General features: G+C 38.6%; 3 protein-coding genes across 8 annotated transcripts; 1 reads left to right on the top strand and 2 right to left on the bottom strand.

Moving 5' to 3' along the window:
• Window positions 1-1,842: 1,842 nt before the first annotated feature.
• poc5 (POC5 centriolar protein) lies at window positions 1,843-10,796 on the top strand. Of its 6 annotated transcripts, XM_020705988.1 has the most exons (14): window positions 1,843-1,896; window positions 3,019-3,087; window positions 3,888-3,971; window positions 5,526-5,649; window positions 6,295-6,408; window positions 6,511-6,710; window positions 8,046-8,222; window positions 8,356-8,460; window positions 8,671-8,850; window positions 9,292-9,475; window positions 9,636-9,754; window positions 9,995-10,096; window positions 10,325-10,495; window positions 10,586-10,796. In XM_020705988.1, the coding sequence occupies exons 1-14, from the start codon at window positions 1,846-1,848 to the stop codon at window positions 10,718-10,720; spliced, it is 1,815 nt and encodes a 604-aa protein (XP_020561647.1). In that variant the 5' UTR covers window positions 1,843-1,845; the 3' UTR covers window positions 10,721-10,796. The 6 variants fall into 6 exon arrangements, with proteins under 6 accessions (XP_020561647.1, XP_023814287.1, XP_011477550.1 ...); XM_023958519.1 differs by lacking the exon at window positions 1,843-1,896 and having other exon boundaries at window positions 3,056-3,087; window positions 5,526-5,662; XM_011479248.3 differs by lacking the exons at window positions 1,843-1,896; window positions 3,019-3,087 and adding an exon at window positions 3,115-3,233.
• Window positions 10,797-11,024: 228 nt separating this feature from the next.
• ankdd1b (ankyrin repeat and death domain containing 1B) lies at window positions 11,025-16,505 on the bottom strand. The gene is made up of 15 exons (XM_004072631.4): window positions 15,640-16,505; window positions 14,440-14,540; window positions 14,237-14,335; window positions 14,059-14,157; window positions 13,807-13,911; window positions 13,627-13,728; window positions 13,370-13,468; window positions 12,988-13,086; window positions 12,727-12,825; window positions 12,524-12,622; window positions 12,343-12,441; window positions 12,089-12,184; window positions 11,581-11,782; window positions 11,276-11,407; window positions 11,025-11,156 (listed from the first exon to the last, which is right to left on the bottom strand). The coding sequence occupies exons 1-15, from the start codon at window positions 15,812-15,814 to the stop codon at window positions 11,101-11,103; spliced, it is 1,662 nt and encodes a 553-aa protein (XP_004072679.1). The 5' UTR covers window positions 15,815-16,505; the 3' UTR covers window positions 11,025-11,100.
• A 618-nt stretch (window positions 16,506-17,123) lies between these two features.
• On the bottom strand, window positions 17,124-23,957 carry polk (DNA polymerase kappa). The gene is made up of 14 exons (XM_004072630.4): window positions 23,369-23,957; window positions 22,778-22,897; window positions 22,516-22,668; window positions 22,284-22,415; window positions 22,054-22,204; window positions 21,751-21,963; window positions 21,350-21,474; window positions 20,972-21,138; window positions 20,863-20,895; window positions 20,651-20,747; window positions 19,582-19,753; window positions 18,464-19,456; window positions 17,900-17,948; window positions 17,124-17,820 (listed from the first exon to the last, which is right to left on the bottom strand). Exons 1-14 carry the CDS (start codon window positions 23,495-23,497, stop codon window positions 17,739-17,741), a joined length of 2,616 nt encoding a protein of 871 aa, XP_004072678.1. The 5' UTR covers window positions 23,498-23,957; the 3' UTR covers window positions 17,124-17,738.
• Between the last annotated feature and the right edge of the window lie 262 nt (window positions 23,958-24,219).

Below are 24,219 nucleotides of genomic sequence, written 5' to 3'. Positions count from 1 at the left end.
TATGAAGCAAGCTTTTGGACGGTGGGAGGAAGCCGGAGACCCCGGAGAAAACCCACACATGCAAACTCCACACAGATAGGTCCCCCATTGATGTTCTGGTTCAGGTCCCCAAGCCAGAACTTGAACTGGGGTCCTTGCTGTGAGGGAAAAGCGCTAACCACTGCGCCACCGTGCAGCCTCAATACTTTCTGCACAAGTTGTTTTTTTTATTGTATGCAGTGGGATAAAAAAGTACTTGGTCAACCACCAATTGTGCAAGTTCTCCCACTTAAAAAGCTGAGAGAGGGCTGTATATTTAATTATAGGTATAAATTAGATTAAGAAATTAGAAAAAATCCAGAAAAATCACATTGTCTTATTTTTTAAAGACTTTATTTATAAATTAAAGTGGAAAATAAGTGTTTGGTCAATAACTAAAGTTCAACTTAATACTTTGTTATATATTTTTTGTTGGCAATGACAGCAGTCAAACGTCTTCAGAAGGTTTTCACAAACTTTTGCTGGTAGTTTGGCCCATTCCTCCATGCAGATCTCCTCTAGAGCAGTGATGTTTTGGGGCTGTCGCTGTGCAACACAGACTCTCAACTCCCTCCAAATATTTTCTATGGGGAGAGATCTGGACACTGGCTAGGCTACTGCAGGACCTTGAAATGCTTCTATCAAACCGATTCCTTCATTACCCGGGTAGTGTGTTTGGAGTTGTTGTCATTCTGAAAGATCCAGCCATGTCTTATCTTCAATGACCTTGCTGATGGAAAGTGGCTTTCCCTCAAAATCTGACCATACATGGTCCCATTCATTCTTTTCTTTACACTGATCAGTCGTCCTGGTCCCTTTGCTGAAAAACAACCCCAAAGCACCACCCCCATGCTTTAAAGTAGTTATGGTGTTCTTTAGATGCAACTCAGCATTCTTTCTCCTCCAAACTCGACAAATAGAGTTCTTACCAAAAGGTTTTTGGTAATTTTGGTTTAATTCTCCCAATCCTCTTCTGGATCATTCAAATGCTCTGTAGCCAACTTTAGACGGGCTGTACACATGTACTGGCTTTAGCAGGGGGACATGTCTGGTGCTGCAGGATTTGAGTCCCTGGCAGCGTAGTGTGTTGCTGATGGTAGCCTTTATTACTATGGTTCCAGCTCTCGGCAGGTCATTCACTAGGTCCCCCCATGTGGTTCTGGGATTTTTGCTCACTGTTCTTGTGATCATTTTGACCCCACAGGGTGAGATCTTGCGGAGAGCCGCAGATGAAGGGAGATTATCAGTGGTCTTGTATGTCTTCTATTTCCTAATAATTGCTCCCAGAGTTGATTTCTTCACACCAAGCTGCTTACCTATTGCAGATTCAGTCTTCCCAGCCTGGTGCAGGTCAACAATTTGGTTTCTGGTGTCTTTAGCTCTTTGGTCATAGTGGAGTTTGGAGTGTGACTGTTTGAGGCTGTGGACAGGTGTCTCTTACATAGATGACGAGTTTATACAGGTGTCATTAATACATGTAACGAGTGGAGGACAGAGGAGCCTCTCACAGAAGACTTTTAAAGGTCTGTAAGAGCCAGTAATCATGCTTGTTTGGGACCACATACTTATTTTCCACCATAATTTATAAATAAATTCTTTAAAAATCAGACAGTGTGATTTTCTTTTCATTTTTTCTCGTTTTTTTTCTCTAATAGGTAAGGTATACCTATAATTGAATATACAGGCCTCTCTCGTCTTTTTAAGTGGGAGAACTTGCACCATTGGTGGCTGACTAAATACTTTTTTGCCACACTGTCTATTTTTAATGAAAAACTTTGTATTACCATCTTTTAACTGCTCTGTTTCTGTAATCAGCAAGTAGATCTCATGACAGCGCTGATGGGACCTCCTTGGACAAGGAAGAACTCAGTCCAGGTGGTGAGGCTGATGTCCAATTCTTCTCCTCCTCATAGCTCTGTCTTGCCTGAGAAGGACCATATGTCTCTTCTCTCCAGAGTCTGTCAGAGCACTGCCAAACTGCTGGGACTGCTGTGCCACAAGGGGTTCTATTTCTAATGAGCCAGTGGCCACCTCTGCCACATTACTGTTCTAAATGTTAAAAAAAGGACATGTATGTCCAAAAAAAATGTTTTCATTAGAGAGATTGTAAAACCCAAAATGGCAAATGGTAGGTTCTGATCTTCTTATTCTATGGATTCTTAAATCAAATTGAAGCCCTTCAACCATTAAAAAGCTACTTCTCTGGAGAGTTTTGTGACAGAACTGTTGCTCATTTTCCTATTTCAATAACTTTAAATAGTATAAATACCTATTTACAATTATTTGGGCAGACAATACCTCAATAATCAATATAAGATAATTCTCTTTGATGCTGCAACTTTTTCTTCGCTTGCCTAATCTCTGTGACTTTATCTCCCACACTTTAGTCCCACATGACACATTCAATATATGTAGAGCAACTGTAGTAACTGTAATTCTTGCAGCATTAGAGCTCTACTTCTTTGGCTAATTTTAAAACAATCAACTTTTTTGCTGTTGCTGCCATGATATTGATCATGGATCATTTCATTTACAAAACACTTTTAAGTGATGAAAAAATACAGAATAAACAAGACAAAACCTAGAAAAGGCGGATTTTTTTTTTAATAGCAAGTTGCAAGGTTGGTGTATGGGTTGTGAGTTTGAGACTCCAGATTTAAACCATTGACAGGTGTGTACAGGTAATGGCTTAAATTGTATTTGTAAGCCTTTTCGTTTTCTTTGAATGGGTAATGAATAACATGAAAAACAACGGAAATGTTCACAGGATTAATAAAGGGACATATGCTCTGTAGGTTCTGGAGACCCTGAAAAAAAATATTATTACATTGTCAAAGACCTAAAGTCTTACTTTTATTTTATTTTATTTTATTTATTTTGTTTTTAATTATTTTTTTTATTTTATTTTGTCCTGTTTTAAACAAATGTATTTATAGTCTTCGTTTCAAATTGGACTTTTACTAAAATTTTGTTTTGCTGGGTTTCCTTTAACTGCAACAGGAACACGCGTCTTTTCAAAAGTTCCGTTGCCATGGAAACAACTGGACCAACCATGAACGACGTTACAAGGTGAGTCCACAACAGAAACCAATCAGCAGGCGTGTTCTTTGAGTGTCACTCTATTTCAAAAGGCTAGGCCAGCACTTTCCAACTGGCTGCTAACGTGAAACCGAGTAGGTGGAAATTGGAATTTTACGAAGATTTTTTTGCACACAGTAAGTTTGTGTAGACTTTAGTTTTATTGCTATTTTTTTTAATCTGCTGCTATAAAATAATGTACGTCCTCCGGTGCTGTGTGAATGTGTCCCACAGTTGTCGAATTAGCTTAACACAGTTGGGATGCTTTAGCGTTATGCCAGGGTTTGTTAGATCAATTATAAATCTTGACAATATTGAAAGGTCAACTGAGTTAAGTAAGCTGCAAAAATACTACCTTATTTGAATTTTATCGTAACAGACATAATAAAATTGTTTACTTTGATAAGCATGTAACTTTTCTCCAATTTTAATTTCGTGACGTTTATTATAGCCTCAGTCTGGATTATACGAATTGGCGCCGATCATGTTCGAAAACATCTTGTTTAACCTTAAGACTGACTCGAGCTATATTGAGCTAACCCTCTACACACGTAGTCACAGGACCCCAGTCAAGCAGATAGAAAGATACTCTGGTAATATGTGATGCCCACACAATGTGGACGCCATGTCTTAAGAGCTTAAGTTAAAATATCTTTATATGTATTTATGAAGTTAACATTGCTTATCACATCTCATCTATGGGAATCGGTGATTTTTATCTCGCTTTTTTCTGCTTTAATGAGAAGTTTCATTCTTTTCTTGTTATTCTCTGTTGCTTTTCTGCTGCCCAGATGTCTTCAGATGAAGAGGATCCAGCCAGTCCTGTTTTACCCAAAGACTCAGACCGGGGCAGCTCTGTGTCTTCTGAGCTTCAGGTGGCTAAAATGCATCATAAAATGACTCATTACAGTCCCACCATTGTTTAGTTAAGATCCCATTTGTTTGAATCTTTCCTAAACATGTATTATTGCACACTTACACAAGATTGCTTATTTTTGTGCCCAAAAAAAAGGGGCAAAAACAGTTGAACTCCCATGTTTGAGTTCAGACACATAGGCCACAGTTACATAAAGTCCTGCTACTAAGTTATACTAATGAGTACATGGGTTTTTGTTTGATAGAAGACTTATCATTTCTCTGATGCATTTGTTTGTCCTTTTTTGCAACTCCAAGTTGTTTATTTTTGTTTGTTTTACCTAAAAATCTATTTACTTATTTATTTAGTTTTACAGAGGATTCATTGGTGTAAGCTGAAGCAAAGAAACAAGTTGCCTTAATAAAGGTTTTTTTTAGGCCTGCACAATATACCGCAAATTTATCGTTATCGCAATAGCCAGCTCTGCAATATGCATATCGCGAAAGACGGTGAATATCGCAATAAATCGTAAACCCAAAATGTGTTAAAACAATCTTATGGCAGCTTGAAGCATTTAACCCATCAAATAAATCCCTTTATGTTTTGACCAATCAGATGGACGCCTACCCATTGTTTACCAATCAGATGGAGGCCTAATATGTTAGACGATTGTCACCGATGTCGATGAGGGTCATTTGGAGTATAATTTTTAAACTGTTGCAATGAAATGGGAATAATGTTTTTGGTTATTTTTCTATTTGTTTATAGACCGCAAATTATATTGTTATCACCATATTGATCACTTATATCGCATTTCGCAAGTTTTCCTCATATCGTGCAGCCTTAGTTTTTTTTATTAAGTGTTTTAGTTACAGGAGGAACTATTTACATATAAATATTCAGTCAGCAAATAATTACAACTTGCCCCTAAATAAGGCACTAGAATATTGAAATCAAAGGTTTTGCCTCCTAGTGTTTTTTTTGTCTTTTTTTTTTGCCCTACACATGCAAGTTTTTGCTCATGTATTTGTGTATGTTTTCTTTTTTACATTGCTGCTTACTAAGCCGGGAAATCAACTGGATTTTTAAAGATAATTTTATTGATTCCTGTATAATACTCAAATGTACATTCTTGGCTTTGAATGCCTAATGATCAAGTTTAAAAAAACAAAACAAAAAACAACTTTGAGATGTATCAGTGAAATTCTTCTTTTGGCTTGTGGTTCATTAAAAAAATTATATTAAAAAATAACTGTCGTTGAAATAAATCCAGTGCAACATTTTGCTGTAATTCCCATTGTTTTTAAAGTTTAGATTTTTGAACGCCGATCTTAAAACAAAGTTAATAAACTTGTTTGTAATGGTATTCTCTTTAAAAGACAACATATTGTTAATAAAATGGGGGGGAAAAAAAACACCATAAGATAACAGTTGAAAGTTATTTTAATAAAAATGTAATTCAGAAAATGTAGGCACAAATAAAAAATGGTAAATCTGGAAGATTGTTCTTTATTGTGTCACTTTGAATTTCCAGGCTCACATTCCTATGTGTGTATTTATGTTTGAACAACAGGATGAATATGAGGAGCTTCTCCGCTACGCTGTTGTCACTCCGAAGGCTGAAGCTCTTGCCGGCACTCGGCGGAGGAGCCCAATTTTCCAGAGCAGAGAAGAGACAAATTCACAGCACCTTCCAGGTACTTTCAGGAGGTATTGATAAACATACATTTAGGTAACTGATCTGAAAGAAGGCTTAAAATGAGAGATTTCCGGCTTTGCTGCTTGATCACCTGTCAAAAAAGATTTACCATCAAAACTTGGGAAAACCATGTAGTCCCGTCCTCCAATTTCTCTTTTTTTTAAGTATGTAAGGCAGTAAGGATCTTTATATCAGTCTGTCAAACTGCATCTTGTATTGGTCTTTCCGTGCGATCCCCACGTCTTAAACAGTCCATCAGCTCCACCCCCCACCCCCTCCCTCCCTCCAGTTGCAGCTCTTAGTGGTGGTTTAGTGCTTGAACTGTCATGGAGCCTCACACAGGGATGGAGAGAGCAGACAAGCTGATTGGTAATGATCTCCTGGAGCTCTGCCCACACTGCTCTGCAGAGTACAGGCTTTTACTCCTTCCCTCTGCAGAATTTAATTAGGATGCTCACATAAATGCATTTTCGGACGAGAAGCCAAGCTCATGTTATTCAGTACTCTCCTCATCACTTTAGGTTTTTAACCTTCCTTCTTTGGCCTGAAGTCTGCACTTTTGCGCAATCTGTATTTTCATTTAAGAATGTTCTTTCATTAACCGTCTTGTGTAAGTGAAATGCCGGAGCTACTGTTTCCCCAGATTCTGCAACAGAAGCTAAAGATGGGAGGCATTCCAGCAGGAGCGTGAGGTCATCACATGCATCCCCCCTGATAGTTGAACCTTCCACGCGCTCAAGAGCCTCGGAATTAAGAAGTAAACACCGAACCCCTCCAATGTGCATTTACACATTCATTGCATTTGTAAGCTGCTGATTCATTGCCTTTGCCTTTTTTTTGGGTGTTGTTTGTCCTTAAGATGAAAGAAGGCCAGGTCAATCTCCTGACAGAGCATCGGGGGTCTCAGACACTCGCTCGGACCACTTCCAGGTCCCGTCTGAGGGTTCCAGGTCAAGTAGCCCAGACCTCCACGAGTCTGCAATGAGGGAGATCTTTATCACACCAGAGAACATGAGCAAGATGGAGAACATTCTGGACACCTGGAGCAACAATTTAAAGGTAAAGAATATTTTCTACTTGAAGTTTGAAGTTGATCTGGTTCTTACCGGGCTGAAGCATCGTTCTTATCAGCGCCCATCCAGAAAACAAAACCAAGATGTGATTCACACACAAACAAAAGTTAACATCAAGTTGACAAAAATACCACAAACATAGAATCAAAATACTTAACCAAATACAATACATACATGTTTTATATTACATAATTACATTTCACTAGTATTGACCAGTTATTTGACATTTTAACAAAAACCTACATTTTCTTTTACAATATTAACTAAGATCTTTATCCAAACAATTCCAAATTTTTGTTCCAAAAACAGAGGAACATCTGTCCATCTTGCATCATTCTTGCCCTGAAAAATACTGCTTAAACTATAATGTCCCTTTATTCTTTATGAAAATAACTGCACTCTCAAGGAAAAACTACTTTTAAAGACACAAAACAAAAATTTCCAATATCAGAATATTTTAATGTGTGTGATTTTTTTTTTTCTTTTTTTTTTTTCAAATGGTGCATTTGTAAAATCGTGAAAAAACAACTCATTTAATTACTCTAATTTTTTTGAATAATTACTGTATCAATATTACTAATATTACTTTATTAATTCTGTCTACTTTTATCTAGAATGGAGGTATATCATTGCTTAGCAAAATAATAAAAAAACACATTTTTTTAAAACGCTCTTTAATATCTATGTAGCCACAGACCTGCTCTTTCAGAATTTCCTTTCTTTTTAAAGAAATATTCTGAAACTTACAGTCTTGAGTTACTGCCTGAAATGTGAATGTGGTTCATAACTGAACATTTTGTTAGATTGGCAGCATATTTGAAATGGCAATAAGTATTCCTATCGGTGTAATAGAACCATTACTCTTCAATAGAGCTAGTTCTGAATGCCAGGTCAGCGCTTATGAAAGGAACTTTTGATCTCAATGCTTTGGTGACATCTCTTTTTGTCTGGAAATGTAATGACCTTTCAGTTAGATGTCCAACTCTCAAAGGAGGGATTCAGAAGGAGATGGGTGACCCCGTGTGGTTGTCTGACTTGCCCTTTTCTTCTGGTCTTGTACAGCTTTTTGAGGTGCATTTAAAAACCAATTCACCTGCTAATTGGTGCTGATAGTTGAGCAGACTTTGAACTGGAAGAAGCTGAGGCAACACAACACATGTACAACACAAGGGACTGTTTGGAAAAATAAAGAGAGCTAACCTGGAATACCAGCATGTTGTAACTGTCAGTTCCAAAGATTTGACCCATTTTTTTTTTTTAAACAAGTGCTTTACACATTTGTGCCTATGTTTGCTGTCTCCACCCTCTGCCAACCAATTAGACAAATGTATTGACTGAGCTACAGAAGTGGAAGTTTGCTTTCATGGAGCAACACCGGTTGGAGATGATGAAGGAGAGGGAAAGACATGCAGCCCAAACAACTGGCCTGAAATCAGAGCTGGACAGCCTGAAGGAACTGCTACACACCTACGAGACTTCCAACCAGAGGAAGGATCAGGTATGGACTCCATTACTTGTTTTCAAACCAGAAGCATCAAATCCTTTATAAAAAAAAAAGGGTTTCCAAAAAGGGAACCAGAAGCATCTGGTGTCCTTTTTTTGAGTGACATCATCGTGTAATTCTTCTGCAGGTGATTGTGAACCTAAGTCAGGTGTTGGACAAACAGAAGGAAAAGTTGGAAAAGATGAAGGCCCTCACCCAATGGAGAATCAGGCACACTGAGGCCAAAGAAGAGGTTGTCTTTATTTATTTTTTAAGATAACAATTCATGTTTGAAACAATTACTAACTCTTGTTCTCTGATTTTTATTTAAAAAATGAAGAATTGTGGGATTTTTTTTTTCTTTTTTTAATCCAATAAAAGCATGACAGACAAGGATTTTAGAAGCTCAGCTGCTCCAGTGAGGCTGCTATTTCATTTTGTTTATCACCATGTTCTTTGTCAGGCTTATGCTCTCCAGATGGCACAGCAGCACTACAGCTTCCATTTGAAGAAGAAAGTGTGGTTTGCCTGGCACTCTCTAATTGAGAAACACTGGAAGGTGAAGGTGGAACGAGCTTGCAGGTTGAGGGCTGAAGAGGTCTGCTCCCGCTTATCCAACGAATATGAGGCCAAGCTGGCCGAGGTAAATACGCCAAAGTGAATGAAAGACCTGCACACAGTATATGACATTGACAAGTGTGCTGAATAAACGTTTAATTCTGCTCTATTGTGATCTTATAGTGGGAGAATGGTTGCACAAATACCCACAAATCTCAATTTTGCACTTATAGAATTTACATTATTACATATTAATTGTGCAGTTTTTTATGATTTTAGATGACCATTTTTACATTTTATACACTGTCAAGTTTTTAATACTTTTTTTGTTTTGCACAAGTCGTTTGTCATTAAATTAACTTTAAATGTTCTTATTTTTGGTGCTGGTCCTACACTTCTTTTCTTTCATCCCACATAGGAAAGATTCCACAAAAAAAAGATTGAAAAGTAAAAGATGTTGAAATTTTATTGTTTTTTTTTTTGTTTTTTAAATGTCTTTCATAAATGTTGTTTTTTGTGTCCACAGCACTGTGAGACCATCGAGAAGGCTCAGTCAGAGATATGCAGACTGCGGCTAGAGCGGGAGCAGTATGAAGACTCCATGAAGAAAGCCTTCATGCGAGGTGTTTGTGCTCTCAACATGGAAGCTCTGAGCATGTTTCACTCCACAGAAGGACGACCTGAGCAGCCTCCGCCACAAGAACAGCACGGTTTGTGTGTGTTCATTCAGTATGGAGATTTAGCCTGCATATAAAATGTAATTACATTTTTAAATAAATAAAAAAACCTGTTCTGAACATTATTGCTTAACGATTTGTTCAAGTGCATGATTTCTTTTTTTAATTTCATTTTTTACTATTTTTCCTGTAGATTTTCAGCAGGAATCGGCCACAACGACTCATTTTCAGCCATATCCCACCACCTCTTCAAGGTTCAGTCCGCTCCATTTTGACCACCCAGAACCCCCCCAAAGTGAAGCAGATGACGTAGTAAGGCGCGGATGATAATTTCGTCTAAACACATTTATTCACACCCTTTGTGGTCATGCAGTTTCTTTTACCTTAATAAATGCTTCAACCATTTAAACATTCAAATACTATTGTACCAAAACGTCTGTACATTGAATATAGTTTGATTTGTAATATTGTTTAAAATCAAATTTAAACAAGGACATTTCTTTCTTTATTTATTTATTTTTATATATATTTCTTATGTTCCCTTTTTCTTAGCTGGGTTCAAGAGCTCCTATGTCTCAGGAAGAAGGACGACCTCCCACGACTGTTGTGCACAGCTCCGTTCCACTTGGCGGCTTTTCCAGTTCTCTGAAACAGGTTCGATTTGCTGATGTGAATCTTCCTGCTGTGATGCAACCATGTACCGGAACTTTACTGTCAACTATTTGAAGAAATACGTTTGTTTGTTTTTCTAAAAGATTTTTGTTATAATCCCATATTAATTCAAACTGAACCCCAATTCATTCCTAAACAGCTCATCCAAAGAGGACATAGAAAAAAAAGGATCCTTGCATTTACTACATGCATTTGATGTTTTTGTGGCAGGTTAGTGGTCGATTTGTCACATCAAGTCAACAAAAGCCTGCAAAAACGGTCACAGCTCGTATCACAGCGCGGGCAGACGTTAGTAAGGCACCACGGGCCAACCTACAGGTGATGGGAGTCGCTCCACCGATGAGCTCCGTGATAATTGAACGTCATCATCCCATCTCACAGGTTACTATTCTCTCTCAAACTACAATCTGTTTCATAATTTGACTAATTAGTCCAATGAAGCTCTAAAAAGTTTTTTTATTTTTTAATCAGCTCACCATTGGACAAGCCACAGCTGCTAAGTTCCCGCGCTCGTCACAGCAAACCCAGGCCCCCGCTGCCAGCAGAGGGTCATCACGAACACACGCCAGCACGTGCCATGTGCACTCCATCAAAGTAGTTGAATGATCGCAACATCAAATAGACTCAATTTAGGAGTTTACCTTTCTATGCAAAAAAAAGTATTACATTCATTTAAATCCAATTTTGCCTCAAATTGTCCCTCTAGTGTCGTTTTTTATGTGAAGGACTTTGATATCTGTTAGATTTTTTTTTTTTACTACCTCTAGATCCTATTTAAACAATAAAATGTGAAGGTGAATATTTTTCTGGGACAATTTTACGTGTAATTATGCAACTATGAAGGTGTTCTCATCTATTGTGTGTCCTTAACTTAACTAAACTAAGCCATATTATAACAAATCTGACAGTATTTTAAAAATAAATCTTTTTTATTGCAGACTGTGTGTTCTTCAGTTGTTAAAAAGGTGCAACATGTCAGCAGTTTCTCATGAAATGCTGCAGCTCTTGCGGCCTCTGTGCTCCGCCTCCTCCCGAATCTTATCTGGAAAATAAAAGACACACTTATTTAGAAAAAAAACATCGGCAGAGGCACAAAATGCAGCGCAGTGGTTTTGCATTCGTAACTACATTTCTTTTCTGAAACCTGGTAACTGAGCCCACCTGCAGCTTTCCTGTTCCCAGAGGTGATCAGGTCCTGGTACAGTTCTTTAGCTGGATTCCTCTGAGCCAGCTCCTCCCCGTGGAGCCAGATAAGCAGCATCCTGTGGCCGTGTTCCTTATAGCTGTGCTGACCTGTGAACAAACACAGGAATTGCAATAAAAAGTATATTTAAGCACACACAAATTTGGAATTCTTTAAAATTCTTGCAAAGATATGGGGAACTAAACAGGAAGACAAGATTTAAAAAAATGTTTGAGTTCTGAATTCCTTTTTGAAGCAAAAATGGAGAATATGTTGGTGGCACCTGTCCACTGCTCCTCAATAGCAGAAACTTGCTCCTTGGTGAAATTCCAGTGTTCAGCCAGTCTCTTCCAGTCTCCTGCTTTCAGGAGCTGATGAGCAAGGCGCCAGGCCATTGAACGGAGATGCTTTGTCTCATGGCGGTGGTCAAGTTTAAATGTTAGCGGATACTCGCTGCAAACCCTTTCATTAGGTTCCGGATGGGCCTAAAAGGGCAATTAAATCATGTCAGAAAGGCCAACAGCCAGAGATTGGTTAGCATGGTTAGAAATTATTGGCATGTCACACAAGTGAGTGATTAACAAAATAAATGGAAGAGTTAAAGATGACTAAAACCGATGATGTTGATGAATCATGGGTATTTTTGATTTAATGATAGTAAATTGGCTGTCAGAATTTTTGCACTGATGCTTTATACAAATGACCCAACAAAGGAATAATTTGTAATGGATATAATTGGTTGATGAATCAACAGTAAATATGGTCAAATGCAGGGTTCATTTGACACTCACCTTTCTCCAGGCGTAGTATCTCTCTGCTTTGATGATCATGTCCACAATAATCACCTTGTTTGCTCTGGCTGCAACACCCAGAGCCGTCTTACCCTGCTGCTCAAGATCCAAATGGAAAACATCATTTCAATGGACTTTTAATATCTATTAAACATATTGCACGTGCCTTGCATTATGAATTAATCACATAAATGTCTGCTCTTTAGTCTTTCTACGATCAGTTTTACAGTTGTGCAGATTAGCAGACTTCTTACTTTGTCCTGGAGTGTCAGATCAACTCCAGCTTTTAGAAGCATCTCCACAAGTTCAGTTTGGGCAAGTTCTGCGGCAAAATGCATGGCGGTCTGGGATCTCTGTTGGAGAACAGGGTGGTGCAATTTTAGTAGTTTCCTGTTTGCAAGAGTGCTTTTCACTGTGTTACCAAGCTGCTCACACCTTATCAGTGAGATTGATGTTACATCCTGCTGCAAGAAGAGAATGGATTACAGGAATGCGACTGTTCCTCACTGCCAGGTGAAGCGGAGCCTCCAGGTGCTGAGAGCAAACAAAAGCACTGTTATTGCACAAGTCCCTGGTGAAAAGAAAATGGCAGCAAGTAAAGAATAGACAGTAAGTGATCTTAGTTTGGGGTTTCTCACCTGATTTTGAACGTCAGCATCAGTTTTGTATTGTAAGAGGAGCTGAACTAGAGAAGCCTCTCCTCTTTCCGAAACGGGGTGAAGAGCGTTACATTTGGCCTTCAGAAAGCACAAAATCAGCTGTACCACCTGATTTTCATTTTGTCACATACTCTACTGTTGACCTAAAGTTTGACTTGGAACATATCATAGGGCATTAGCATTAATAGCAGGGCAGGGGAGCACAGATTTAATATCTTGAGTCAGTGTGGTGCCTTGTACCGCTGTGATGATGTTGGGGTCACAGCCCCCCTCCAGCAGGGCCAGAACACACTGTTCCTGGTTGTTGTGTGCTGCCTGGTACAAAGCTGTCTCGCCATCCTGCAACATGGACCCTTTATTAACTTTAATGTTTAAGGTATTTTTACTCAAAACCAAGAAAAGGTTCAAAAATAAACAGAGACTACTAAAATACGATTGGTTAATATTATGTATCTGGGTAAACAGTTGTACCAATCATTTGTAAATGATTTACTATAATATAATGCCAGGAGCCTGAATAAATTCAAGATTACTGTATGTGTGAAAGGAACTGCAGCATGTTTGCTGCTTCTTTCGTATTATCCTGTGGATAATACAGGTCATGTTTACACTGATTGCATACCATATTGACTTCATCCCGAGTATCAAAGCTCTGCAGTAGTAGCTGGACGGCCTCCAAGTGGCCGTTCCTGGCAGCTAAGTGCAGAGGCGTGTCCCCTTTCTGGCAGAAGGGAGGGAGGAAACCAGCCAATGTCATAGACAGATTTTTTTTTTCTTTGCAGATGTGACGTGTAAACTGAAGGATAGATTAAATTAAGGGCCTTCTAAGACCAAGCAGGTTTGGTTAAAGGATGATGCCACAACATTTAAGAAACGCACCTTGTTGGGCTTCATGGTGGCCATGTTATAGGGCTCCATTAGTATCTTTAACATTTCAACGCAGCCATGCTCTGCTGCTAATGCAAAAGGCCGACGCCCTAGCTGAAGGATATAACCAGAGGCGGGGTCAGCACTGCATGTAGTATTAACATTCATGAAAGCTGAGTGCTCAACAGATACCTGATCGTCTTTATCTAGTTCTTTCATCTGCAGGCCATTGACAATATATTCCAAAATTTCCGTGTGGTTGTTGATGGCAGCACAGTGCATGATGTTCAGTCCATCCTGAGGGAAAATGCATGTAAAGATCACTTTGAATCAAATAAAGACTTTTGTTTAAGATGTTTGATCTTGTTTAATAATTGAATTCAAAAAGAAAAAAGTGTGCATATTTTATTTAATTAAAAAAAACAAAGAATCAACATACTGTACCTCATTCTCAACTTTTTGCTCAGCTCCAGCCTGAACTAACAATTTCAGGATCTCTAAACTGCCAAACCAGGAAGCTAGATGAATGGGTGTCATGCCATACTGTCAAACCAAGACAAGCTGGCGAGTTAAAAAAAATATAAAGCGTCTATTTGTTCGTGGTTTAAACATTTCTCCTCACCTTGTCCTTCTGATCTACCTTGACCCTGCGCTGCAGAAGAAACTGAACAGCTTCGCTCTTTCTGCCGGCTGCTGCAAAGTGAAGCGCAGTTCTGTCATGCTGATGAATGCAAGAAAACACAAACTATTAGTCATAATGAAGGCTTTTCAAAAACTCTTCCCTCGATATCCTATGATGCAGAAAGCATGTGAAGTCAGACCCACCGCATTCTTTGCATTTGCATTCAGACCTTTTCCAAGAACCTTCATGGACGCCACGTCATTTCTCTTGGCTGCTTCTATAAACTGCTTTTCTCCTTCCAGCACTGCACAATAGACCAGATACCTTTGCAAATGGATGCTCAATAACTTTCAAGTATATATTGCATTATGTACAGAGCATAATACACAACAAAACAATGTAAAAATCTCAACAAAGAGTAACATAAGCTTCCCGCCCACACGTACGCCCAAGCAGGGGATTCTGTATATAAAGAGTCTTCTCCTAAAATGAAAAGAATACCGTCCTTCAGTTCAATGGCTTCAACAGTCAAGACATTAAAAAAAAAAAGATCTGGTACTTTTTATGTCTTATTATAAAGGTATGCACAACCTCAGATCAACAGTGACATCACACACAGAGACTCCATTTACTTTCCAGCAGCTAAACAAACAGTAAAAACTGTTTGTCGAAAAGCTAAGAAAACATTTACTGTTTTACTTGAAATGATAGACGTCAAATGCTGCAAAATCGGTTTATTAATGGAACATCTGAAAATGTAAACTTATAATTTAAAACAAAAAATGTTGAAAAAGAACAAACTGTTTCAACATGCACTCAAACATCCAGGAAAGCTGTATTTGGCAAAGAAAAGTGTGGTCAAATTGGTCATTTAGTAGCTTGGCAACAATTAAGCTGATTTCCATTGATTCCTCATTTAGCATAACGTATGAAAGTACATAACAGTACAAGGAAAAAACAAAATAATGATATATTTTGAGGATGACAACATGCCTTGGTTGCAAAGACTGCAGCTGAACAAACAGACAGATGAGACCTAATTTGGTTTGGTATAAAGCTTTTTCTGGGTACTCCTTAAAAAAACGTATTTGAGTAAAATATGAGTCCGTCAGACTCCCAAAGTTTAGTCAAAACTTAGCCAATACATCAGAAAGATAATTGATCAATGCACACCAGAGGACATTTATTTAAAGAATGGACTGATTGAAAAGAGATAAATAATCAATGAAACATCAAATTTAAAAAGATCATAATTCTTTCCTGAAGATGTCATAATGATGAGATGCACTTTTTATTATTATTTTGGCTTTTTTGTATCCTTCTTCACATGAATATCTATCCAACTGTTATCCAGGAGAAAAAAGTCTCTATTTTCCACCTTTTTTGTCTAACTGCACACTCACACATCTCCTCGTCGTTGAAGCCGTTGTCCGTGTCTTCGTCTGAAGCCTTGGTGTGCATGAAGTCATCAAACTCGCTGGCATTCTTTTGGCTCATCCACTTTCGAGGGTCGAGGGTTCCCTTCTTGGGGCGTCGCTCCTTGATCAAGTTCCCTAAAGCCAAAGTTCTTTTTTCCATTGGGAATCTCAGTGGAGAAGGGATCTTAAGCCTGACTTTTCTTGGTCCAGTTTCACATTAGCCCAGTTGCCAAACAGCAGACAGTCCTTACTTAACATTGTGACGCTGATTCATGTTTACTCTACTTGCTCACGCCCATTCAAGGGTTAGTGGAAACACAAAGTATATGTAACATGACACATTTCATCTTTATATGGAATGGGCGGTACTTTTTATAATTTATTATCCACTGACAGAAATACCTGTTTTGTTTACATTCTTTCTTATAACTGACGTCCCATGTGAAGTGTTACTTGTTACTTAAGGAAATATTGGTCCTATTTACCATAAAGGCTTCTCTGAAAAGCTTAGAAAGTTGGTTTTGATGAATGCATGTGTGGCATCTGGTTGACTGGAGTCAAAATTAATGGATGAGGTGAAACTGCATATAGAATTATTTTTTAAAAAAGCTCTCAAAGTATCTCTAAGCTGTTTTTTCCAAATGTTGCTGTTGTTTTCTGATTCGCTAACTGAATATAATCACAAAATATCCCCATTTTAGAGCCATTTTTACAAATGTAGGCTGCACAGAGGTGCAGTGGTTAGCACTTACCTCACCTTATAGTGAAAAGGACATGCTCCATATCAAGACTTCTGTGTGACGTTTGCATGTTCTCCTCGTGCATGCATGGAAATGTGTGAGGGCCTACCATTTGGCCTGGCATTCTTTTAACCATTTTAGCCGCATTAAATTTAAACTAAAATGAACATTTTACTTTTTATTTTACAGCAAATACATCTAAATGTTTTTTATTTTTTATTTTTACCAAAGTCCCTGTCAAAGTTTTCACACCGTTTATTCCCAGTTAGCTTGTCGTAGATAGCATGTCTCGTCTGATAGTGCCTCTTCATGATGAATGGGAAAATGTAATTTGGCTAACCACAATGAAGAACTATCCAAACAGTTTTTATAAAGTGCTGGGGGGCCGCATTTTATTGATTTTATGAAAGATTTTATGGAAATTTGAACACGGGCCAGACTTAGAACATGTCTGCTCTAAATTCTCCCTTGGTGTGAATGTGAGTGTAAGGTTGCGTGGTCCTGCATTGGACTGGCAACTCATCAAGAGTGTGCCCTGCCTCTGCCCAACTGTGTCTGGGATAGGCTCCAGCATCCCTCTGACCTCAAAGGGGATTACCGGTAAGTGAATTTGGTAAATGTCCTGAATTGACAATTAAGTTTCAGGTTGTGTTTTGAAATGTATCTTCTGTGTGTGAGAGCTCCAGCATACAACCACACAGTTTGAAGAAATTGAAAAAATATCAACAGTTTAAAAAAAGTATGATTTATTATAAAAACAATGTATACAAATTACTCCATTTTAAACAGAAGTATTGAATTTAGTTTTTATGGGGGCATTACTTGAAGAGTAATATTTGGACCACTTATCCAAAATGATTGCAGAATTAGATAAATGATAACAATTCAGCCCACATGATCAAGATGAGGAGGAAACATGGTGCAGAGTTAAAAAGAGACAAGAATGTTTATGCAGAATATCTATAAAATAAATTATGAAAGCAGTCTATCCATGATAAAACTAATTTAGCATTTTTATTAAACAAAATATATTATTGTTTATATAAGAGATAAATATTAATTTCCCAAATAATTTTACTTTCATCAAACAGCATTGGCTTTATAAAATTAGCAAATAAAAACGAGGCATTAAAAGGTGACATTATCAATAAATATTATTCTGTTTACTTAAAATGTTATGAGCTCCACGTCTTTAATGTTACGTTTGGCTTAAGTATGGTTTAAAAGGTGCTTCGCCTCAGCCCATGGATGTGTTCGTTTGAGCTGGTGAGTCCATGTGCGTCCAGGATTCGGCTGGCTCTAAACTTCACCCAAACAGGAAGTGGCGCTCTGCATGGCTGAGTGTCACCTGAGGAACTTGTCGATGGTGTTGCAAAGGCCGAGGCTCCTCGACTTTTTAGAGGGAAGAGAGGAGGGTGAGCCTCGTCTAAGAGAAAAGAAAGCAGAAATAATTAATTTACTACCGTAATTGCTAATAATAGGAGACGTGTATTAACATTTCTCACCTTTTGCTTTTGACTTTGCCTGCTTGCATTGGTGGGAGATTTGTACTGGCTACAAACAGAAACAAACACCAGTGATGCAGAGTTTAACAAAAAAAAACATTTTCCCTGAAAATACAGAAGGAAACACAGCTGCAGCACCTCTATAGAACAATAAAGACTGCTGTTTTTAGGCACAGCTTTGTTAAGGGTGAACCCAGGCTTCAGTTTATTGTCGGGAAATAAAAAGGTGGGAGGGGGATTTAGCCGTTTCCAAGGTGGAGGGGCCAAGGAGGCTTCATGGGGTGAAATGAGATGTCTTTTGTCAGTCTGAATCAATACAAACCTCTCACACAATGTCAATAGCAGTAAAAACCAAGGTCATAAGGCCGCTGACAATCCACCAAGCGGCCAGACAGAAGCTCCGGAACGCATAGGAGCATTTTCCAGGTAAACAAAAACGCACTTTAAAAACATTGACTTCTTTTTGAAACCAGAGTTGAATGGATAAAGAGATTTTGGCCACAAACCAGCAACTGAATTAATGTAAAAACGCAAAAAGAAATAGAAGTAATTACGGGCTCTTACCTATGTTTTTGCTATTCTTAACTACAGATGGATTCTGGGAAAATGTCGTCTGTCCTTTGAGCTCATGCAGGACCTCCTGGTTCAGGCAGAGGTCAACATGGCGATTGAAGACGGCGAGGTCGTCCGTCTCTTGGGTCAGGTGACACACTGGGCAAACAAGGTCGGAACGCTTCCCTTGACACTTCTGCGAGGTTGTGGGTTTGCTGTCGCTTTGGGTCAGGAAAACCTTTTGAATCGAGCCGCCGTGTTGGCCCCCCCGTGGGCAAACTCTGCTGGACTCTTTGCTGCCGAAGGGCTGCTCCTCTTCAGCCTCACTCCGCTCTTTCCGTTTGTTCAGCTCTTTGCATTCTTGGTCTTGGAGGCATTTCTCTTCATCATAAACAGACTCGGACTCATTTTTCTTTGGGTTTGTAGAGGCAACATTAAGGCATAAATCTATATGTCTATTAAAGACATTCAAATCAGTCGTCTCCACTTTGCTGGAGCACACAGGACAAATTAGGATTTGGGGGCGGGCCTCACAGCCAGATGTGGATGGATGGTCCCCCGCAGGAGCGGCACGTTTATTTTCCAGCATTTGTGAGACCGAACCTCCAGTCTTGTTCAACGCCGCTGATGAAAGCGCACTTTCTTTGGAGCAAGCCCCTATGGGGGAAATCCCTCTGGCCTCCGCTCCACGTCCTTCATCCTGTGTGTTTACACTCGACACGTGAAGCTGCAGTCTCTTAGCCTGAGCTTGTTGGAAAAAAGACTGCTGGGGTTGGCCACCATTCCGGGTTTCTTCTGGTTTCCTTGAGTGCAGAAAAACCTCTTCTTTTCTTTTAGCAGTCTGCACTGATGGACAGGCCATGGGCTGGGAAGCTTGTGAGGGATTATTGGAAGGTTCTCCCTTTATTTCAGAGGATCCACTACTTCCCGACTTAAGAAAGCCGAGAATGCTCTTCTGCGTTGGCGCTTTATGGTCTGAGCTGACAAAGGCAGACATTCGAACACCTACAAACATGATAGAAAGCCTCTGAATGAATGCCATGTGTATAATTACATCTGTCACATATTTAGATTTATTCCAACGTAGTTTCATTAATAAATGTGTCAGTTGTACAGCTAAATTGAATTACCCATGAGCCTCAGCTTGAGCGGATGAGGGCTCTCATTGTCTATTTCTGTTTTCAGTAGATCCTTGGCAACGGCAAATAGCTCCTCCTCTGCAGCAACTGCACACTGTAGAGTCTGTGCCCTGGTTTTCACCTCAAAGTTCACGTTTTTGAGCTTCAGCGAAACAGTTTTCCCCTTCACAAAGAGAGAAAAACAAACAAAACAGTTAGGTCCACTTCCAACAACCTCCTATGGTTACTGAGATCGATAGCACTGAGCGGAAGGGCTGTAAATGGAAGAGCAATGAAAATCTGTCTCAGCTCTCATCTCAGGAGCAGGTTTATCAGACGACCTTTTGTGAGGTTTCATAAAAATGTGATTATCTCCCAGGGAGACACTTCTGAAGCTGATAACAGCGTCTAATATCTCAGCAGTGGTTTTATTTTATTTTTTTGCATTTACAGGAGTTGAGAAGGAGTCCTTCCTTATTCTCAGGATTCCAAAATGAATGGACACTTGAAGGCAATTATGTAAAACTCAGTTTGGTGTTTAGGATTATTCCTGGAAAATGTGGTGTTTTTCTTTCTTTGATTTAACCCCTTGATGCCTATTGATGCAAATATGCATGAAACCATTTTTACTCCAAACTTCCATTAAGTCAGAACCAAACCCATTTTTCCTAAAGTTAAAATTAAAAGGGATATACTAAGTTGATTACACATTTTTGAAGTTTTTTTTTTCTGTTACACTAGTCACCATGGGTTATCATAGGTTTAATTTAGCATCTACTTGAAAAGCAAAAACCACAGTAACTTTTTTTTTTGTAACTGGTAAAAAAAAAATTCAGGCATTAAGGGATTTAACAAATAAAACCACTTTTTTCTTATTATAAACATCAACTTCAACATCAACTTTAGTTCAAATAGATCCAAAACTCTTTTTTTGCTTAGTTTGACACAATCATATGAGGCTTAATCAAAAAGCTAAGTTCAGGACAAACTATCTGGGAACCACATTTGAGTTTGCTTCATTTTTTGATAAGCACACAATATTTGTTTACTTTTTAAACATTAAGCGATCCTCTCATTGTACCTTTAGACCTTCTTTCTTCATATCCTCTGCCAGGTCTTTACACAGCTCCCTGCATAAAGAATACTGCTCCTCAGCATCACTCAGTTCTTTGAACGTCCTGTCAATATCAAGCAGAACAACTAAATAAATAAAAGATCCGAGGTGCTTTACAAAGTAAAAACAAGAATTGGAAGAACTATTTTTAAACAGCTGGTTAAAAAAAACCCACAAACCTTTCAATGCTCATGCTTTTTCTTTCTTCGTGTCTGTAAAGACAGGAAAATGTTTTGTTTTTCTATAAATGGCTCTTTTATTTAGACTTTTATTAAGTCAGCAAGTCACCTGGATATACGTGTGGAACCCAGACCCAGAGAAACCTCCATGAAGTTCTGACAGGCAGTTTCAGAGAACAGGAGAGACAATAGCGCCATCTGCTGGCCGAGATGGGAACACTTTGTGATCTCCAAAGCGTTTAGCATCTTCTCACTGACCTTCCCAATCCCACAAACCTGGAAGAACAGAAAAGAAAGGTTTTCTTTGTAAACGCATGTTCATTTACCATCGTCTAAACCACTGCTTACAGAAAGGTATATTCTTAAAATTGTATCTTACGCTGGGCTTTATCTCTTGTTACATTTATCATAAACAAGTAAGACCACCCAGAGCGCATTCACAGCCTTTAGACTTAGATTTGTTCTGTCTTTAATCCTTTTTGCATACTTTGCGAACTGGAAGATCCTGAATGAAGTCCATGACTGCTTCTCTTGTTGGGGGAAGCCTGTACTGTCCGTTGGGTTTGTTCTTGTCACTGCAAACCTTGGCAAGCATCATGTTCGGAGCAATTCCTGGAAGGTTTGTGAATATGACTCAACAAATGATTTGTAAATAAACACATATTAAAGTTTACTATAAAAAATATTCAGACAATTCAAAATAATTCCTTATAATCGAAGGAAAATTACCAGAACTACTCTCTTTACAATTTGTTTAAACAAATTTTTACTGGGAAAGCACAAAGCTTATAGTGGTGTTAAACTGTAGGACTATAGTGCTTCTATTGGGAGACATAGTGACATTTATTTTATGACAAGTAAGATTTGTATGATTTTTTTTTTTTTTACCTGCACTGGCTGTTAGCATTGTTTTTTGCTCAATACGGAAGCGCATCTCTCTCACAGCCTCCTCAACAGACGTCCCAAACAGTTCTGAACCCCCATTAGCTCCTTTGGAGCCGTCCAGGCCAGGAGGGGAACCTGGACTTTCATTGAATAGAATTGGAGAAAGGTCCTCATCCTTTGCTTCTGTATCTTTAGGATTTGGGGTTTCCTTTACAGCTGCACAAAAGCGTTTTTGCACAATGTTAACTTTGACTAAGAATCTATAGAATATGTTTCTCGTATGCGTTTTTTTTTGTATCTACATGCCTGTCGTGATGCTCTTGGAGGAGTAGCGATGTGTGCGCAAGGACTCCGGCCAAGTCTGCCTCTGCTCCAAGTGCTCCGTAAAGTCGAGATAGGCTTCATCCAGACTCATTGGTAGGAAGTCGGGATCGTAGTCTGCAAAAATTTCCCTTATCTATCAAAGACAAGACATTTATGAGGCTCTTAAAAAACGGAAAAACTGTTAACATTGAAGACGTGTGTTTCCCTCTCACCTCATCACTGACAGCTCTGTATTTATCAAAGTTGGGTGGAACAATGACTAAATCAGAGCAGAGTTTCTTTGCAATGAAGCCAGGCATGGCAGCTCGTACCCCATATTTTCTAGCAAGGTAGTTGGATGTTGACTTAAAAAAAAACACACACACACACACACAAAGATGTTTGGTTTGTTTTCATACACAGGATTTTAGATCATCTGTAGTGTAAAAGTATAGTTTTCCCCACCAGCATACTCATGGATCCCACAGCCATGGGTTTTGTCTTTAACTCGGCGCAGTCTCTCATCTCCACAGCAGCGTAGAAAGCGTCCATGTCCACATGCACAATCACCCGGCTTAAATCCCGACTTCTCTCCAGTGCTAAAGCCATCTTTTCAACCTACAAAGACACGAGCTTGAAAATGTCATGCAGCAGTTCCTCAGTTATCAAGTTTCTAAAAAGTGCGTGTAATAATCTTAATTGTGGAAATTTCTTGAAAGGTTTTAACCTGTGCTTGGGCTTTCTTCAGCTGTGCCTGTGTAATGTTTGCCTTTTGGAGCATCATTTTCTCAATGCGCTGGTTTACCTGCTGATCTTTCTTCAGCTCATTCTCATAAAATTTGGATCCCTGCAATGGAACAAAACCAAGATGGATTTTATCAGAGAAACAAATAATTTACTGGTCGCTCATATCAAATTCTAAAGGTACTGAAACATAAAAGTAACACCTATAAAAAAATGCATTGATGATATTAGAATTAAAGCAAAAAGACGAGTTTCTCAGTGACACCACTGGTTGCAATGATCCATTGTTCATTATTTAGAATCAGCATCCGGACAGCAAATAAATGCAACACAAGATCTGGTTTAAAGTTTGTTTATATGTTCAACTTTCAAAAAGAATTCTCAAAAGCAGAATTAGAACCAACATTCTGGCAGCAGCTGGAATATTCAGATTGTTTGTCAGTGTAGTGGATATGTCACACTTTAATTTGTCCAAAGCATGTCGTCTTTAATAGATTACTGCATAATAAAGTGTCTCACTTATTTATAACAAAGTTATTGACATATTCTGTGTGTACATTTTGTGGGAACTCACCTTGGATGACTCCATGATGATGTTATTGATCTTGTCTCTGTCGAGACCTTCCATCCCCGCCTTGTTGTCATTTAGGGCCATCCTGGAGAGGAAGCCCTCATCTTTGGTTTGTGCAGGCTCGTTATCCATCTTCCAAAGTTTCTTAATTTACTTTGCAGTATCTTGGCCTTCTCCAAATTACATCGACTCTTTTCAAAATCTCCCGGTACAATGATCCTGATAAACAGTCCTTTTGTGGCTTAATTATTATTGTTCGTTTTGTTTCGGGTTGAATCCAACCAACAGTACATTCCAAACCATGCCTGTTTTTCAGGCAGACGGTAACAATAATCAGATAAATACCGTACACATCCGTGGAGCCGGAGGTTTTGAAGTTTGCAACAGCGGTGTTTTTGGCGGCACTTCCGCGTACGTCACCAATGACGAGGCAGAAATGATGTGAATCGGAAATGCAAAACAATAAAATAAAATGCACAATAGGGTAGTGGTTGCTGCACTTAACTTACAGTAAGAAAGTCCCTGAAACAGTTCAATTTACTTCACATAGCCCAATATTAATATATAGTCGTCTCAATTGGCTTCATACCTTTAATTGTATAATTACCGGGAATTCATAAAGATATAGTCAAACAGAATCACAATCGGAGACCCTATGTGTGTGTGTGTGTGTGTGTGTGTGTGTGTGCGTGCATGTGTGCGCGTGCATGTGTGTTGTGTGTGTTAAATATATATATATATATATATATATATATATATATATATATATATATATATATATATATATATATATATATATATATATATATATATATATATATATACACACACACACGTACATTTATGTATATATA

Source organism: Oryzias latipes, chromosome 9 (assembly GCF_002234675.1).
Source record: "Oryzias latipes chromosome 9, ASM223467v1".
In the NCBI taxonomy this organism is placed as follows: domain Eukaryota; kingdom Metazoa; phylum Chordata; class Actinopteri; order Beloniformes; family Adrianichthyidae; genus Oryzias; species Oryzias latipes.
The sequence above is the reverse complement of the archived record's forward strand: the minus strand, read 5'-3'. Positions and strand labels throughout refer to the sequence as shown.

Excerpts from the sequence above, each read along its gene's own strand:
- polk (XM_004072630.4), bottom strand. The coding sequence starts at position 23,497 with ATGGATAACGAGCCTGCACAAACCAAAGATGAGGGCTTCCTCTCCAGG. Across the intron at positions 21,475-21,750 it reads AATGCTAACAGCCAGTGCAG|GAATTGCTCCGAACATGATG; the intron begins GTAAAAAAAAAA and ends CAAACCTTCCAG. Across the intron at positions 19,457-19,581 it reads GCTCAAGCTGAGGCTCATGG|GTGTTCGAATGTCTGCCTTT; the intron begins GTAATTCAATTT and ends TCATGTTTGTAG.
- ankdd1b (XM_004072631.4), bottom strand. The coding sequence starts at position 15,814 with ATGGAAAAAAGAACTTTGGCTTTAGGGAACTTGATCAAGGAGCGACGC. Across the intron at positions 14,158-14,236 it reads AGGTAGATCAGAAGGACAAG|TATGGCATGACACCCATTCA; the intron begins GTGAGGAGAAAT and ends TTGGTTTGACAG. Across the intron at positions 11,783-12,088 it reads GATACTACGCCTGGAGAAAG|GCCCATCCGGAACCTAATGA; the intron begins GTGAGTGTCAAA and ends TTGCCCTTTTAG.
- poc5 (XM_020705988.1), top strand. The coding sequence starts at position 1,846 with ATGACAGCGCTGATGGGACCTCCTTGGACAAGGAAGAACTCAGTCCAG. Across the intron at positions 3,972-5,525 it reads CTGTGTCTTCTGAGCTTCAG|GATGAATATGAGGAGCTTCT; the intron begins GTGGCTAAAATG and ends TTTGAACAACAG. Across the intron at positions 6,409-6,510 it reads AAGAGCCTCGGAATTAAGAA|ATGAAAGAAGGCCAGGTCAA; the intron begins GTAAACACCGAA and ends TTTGTCCTTAAG.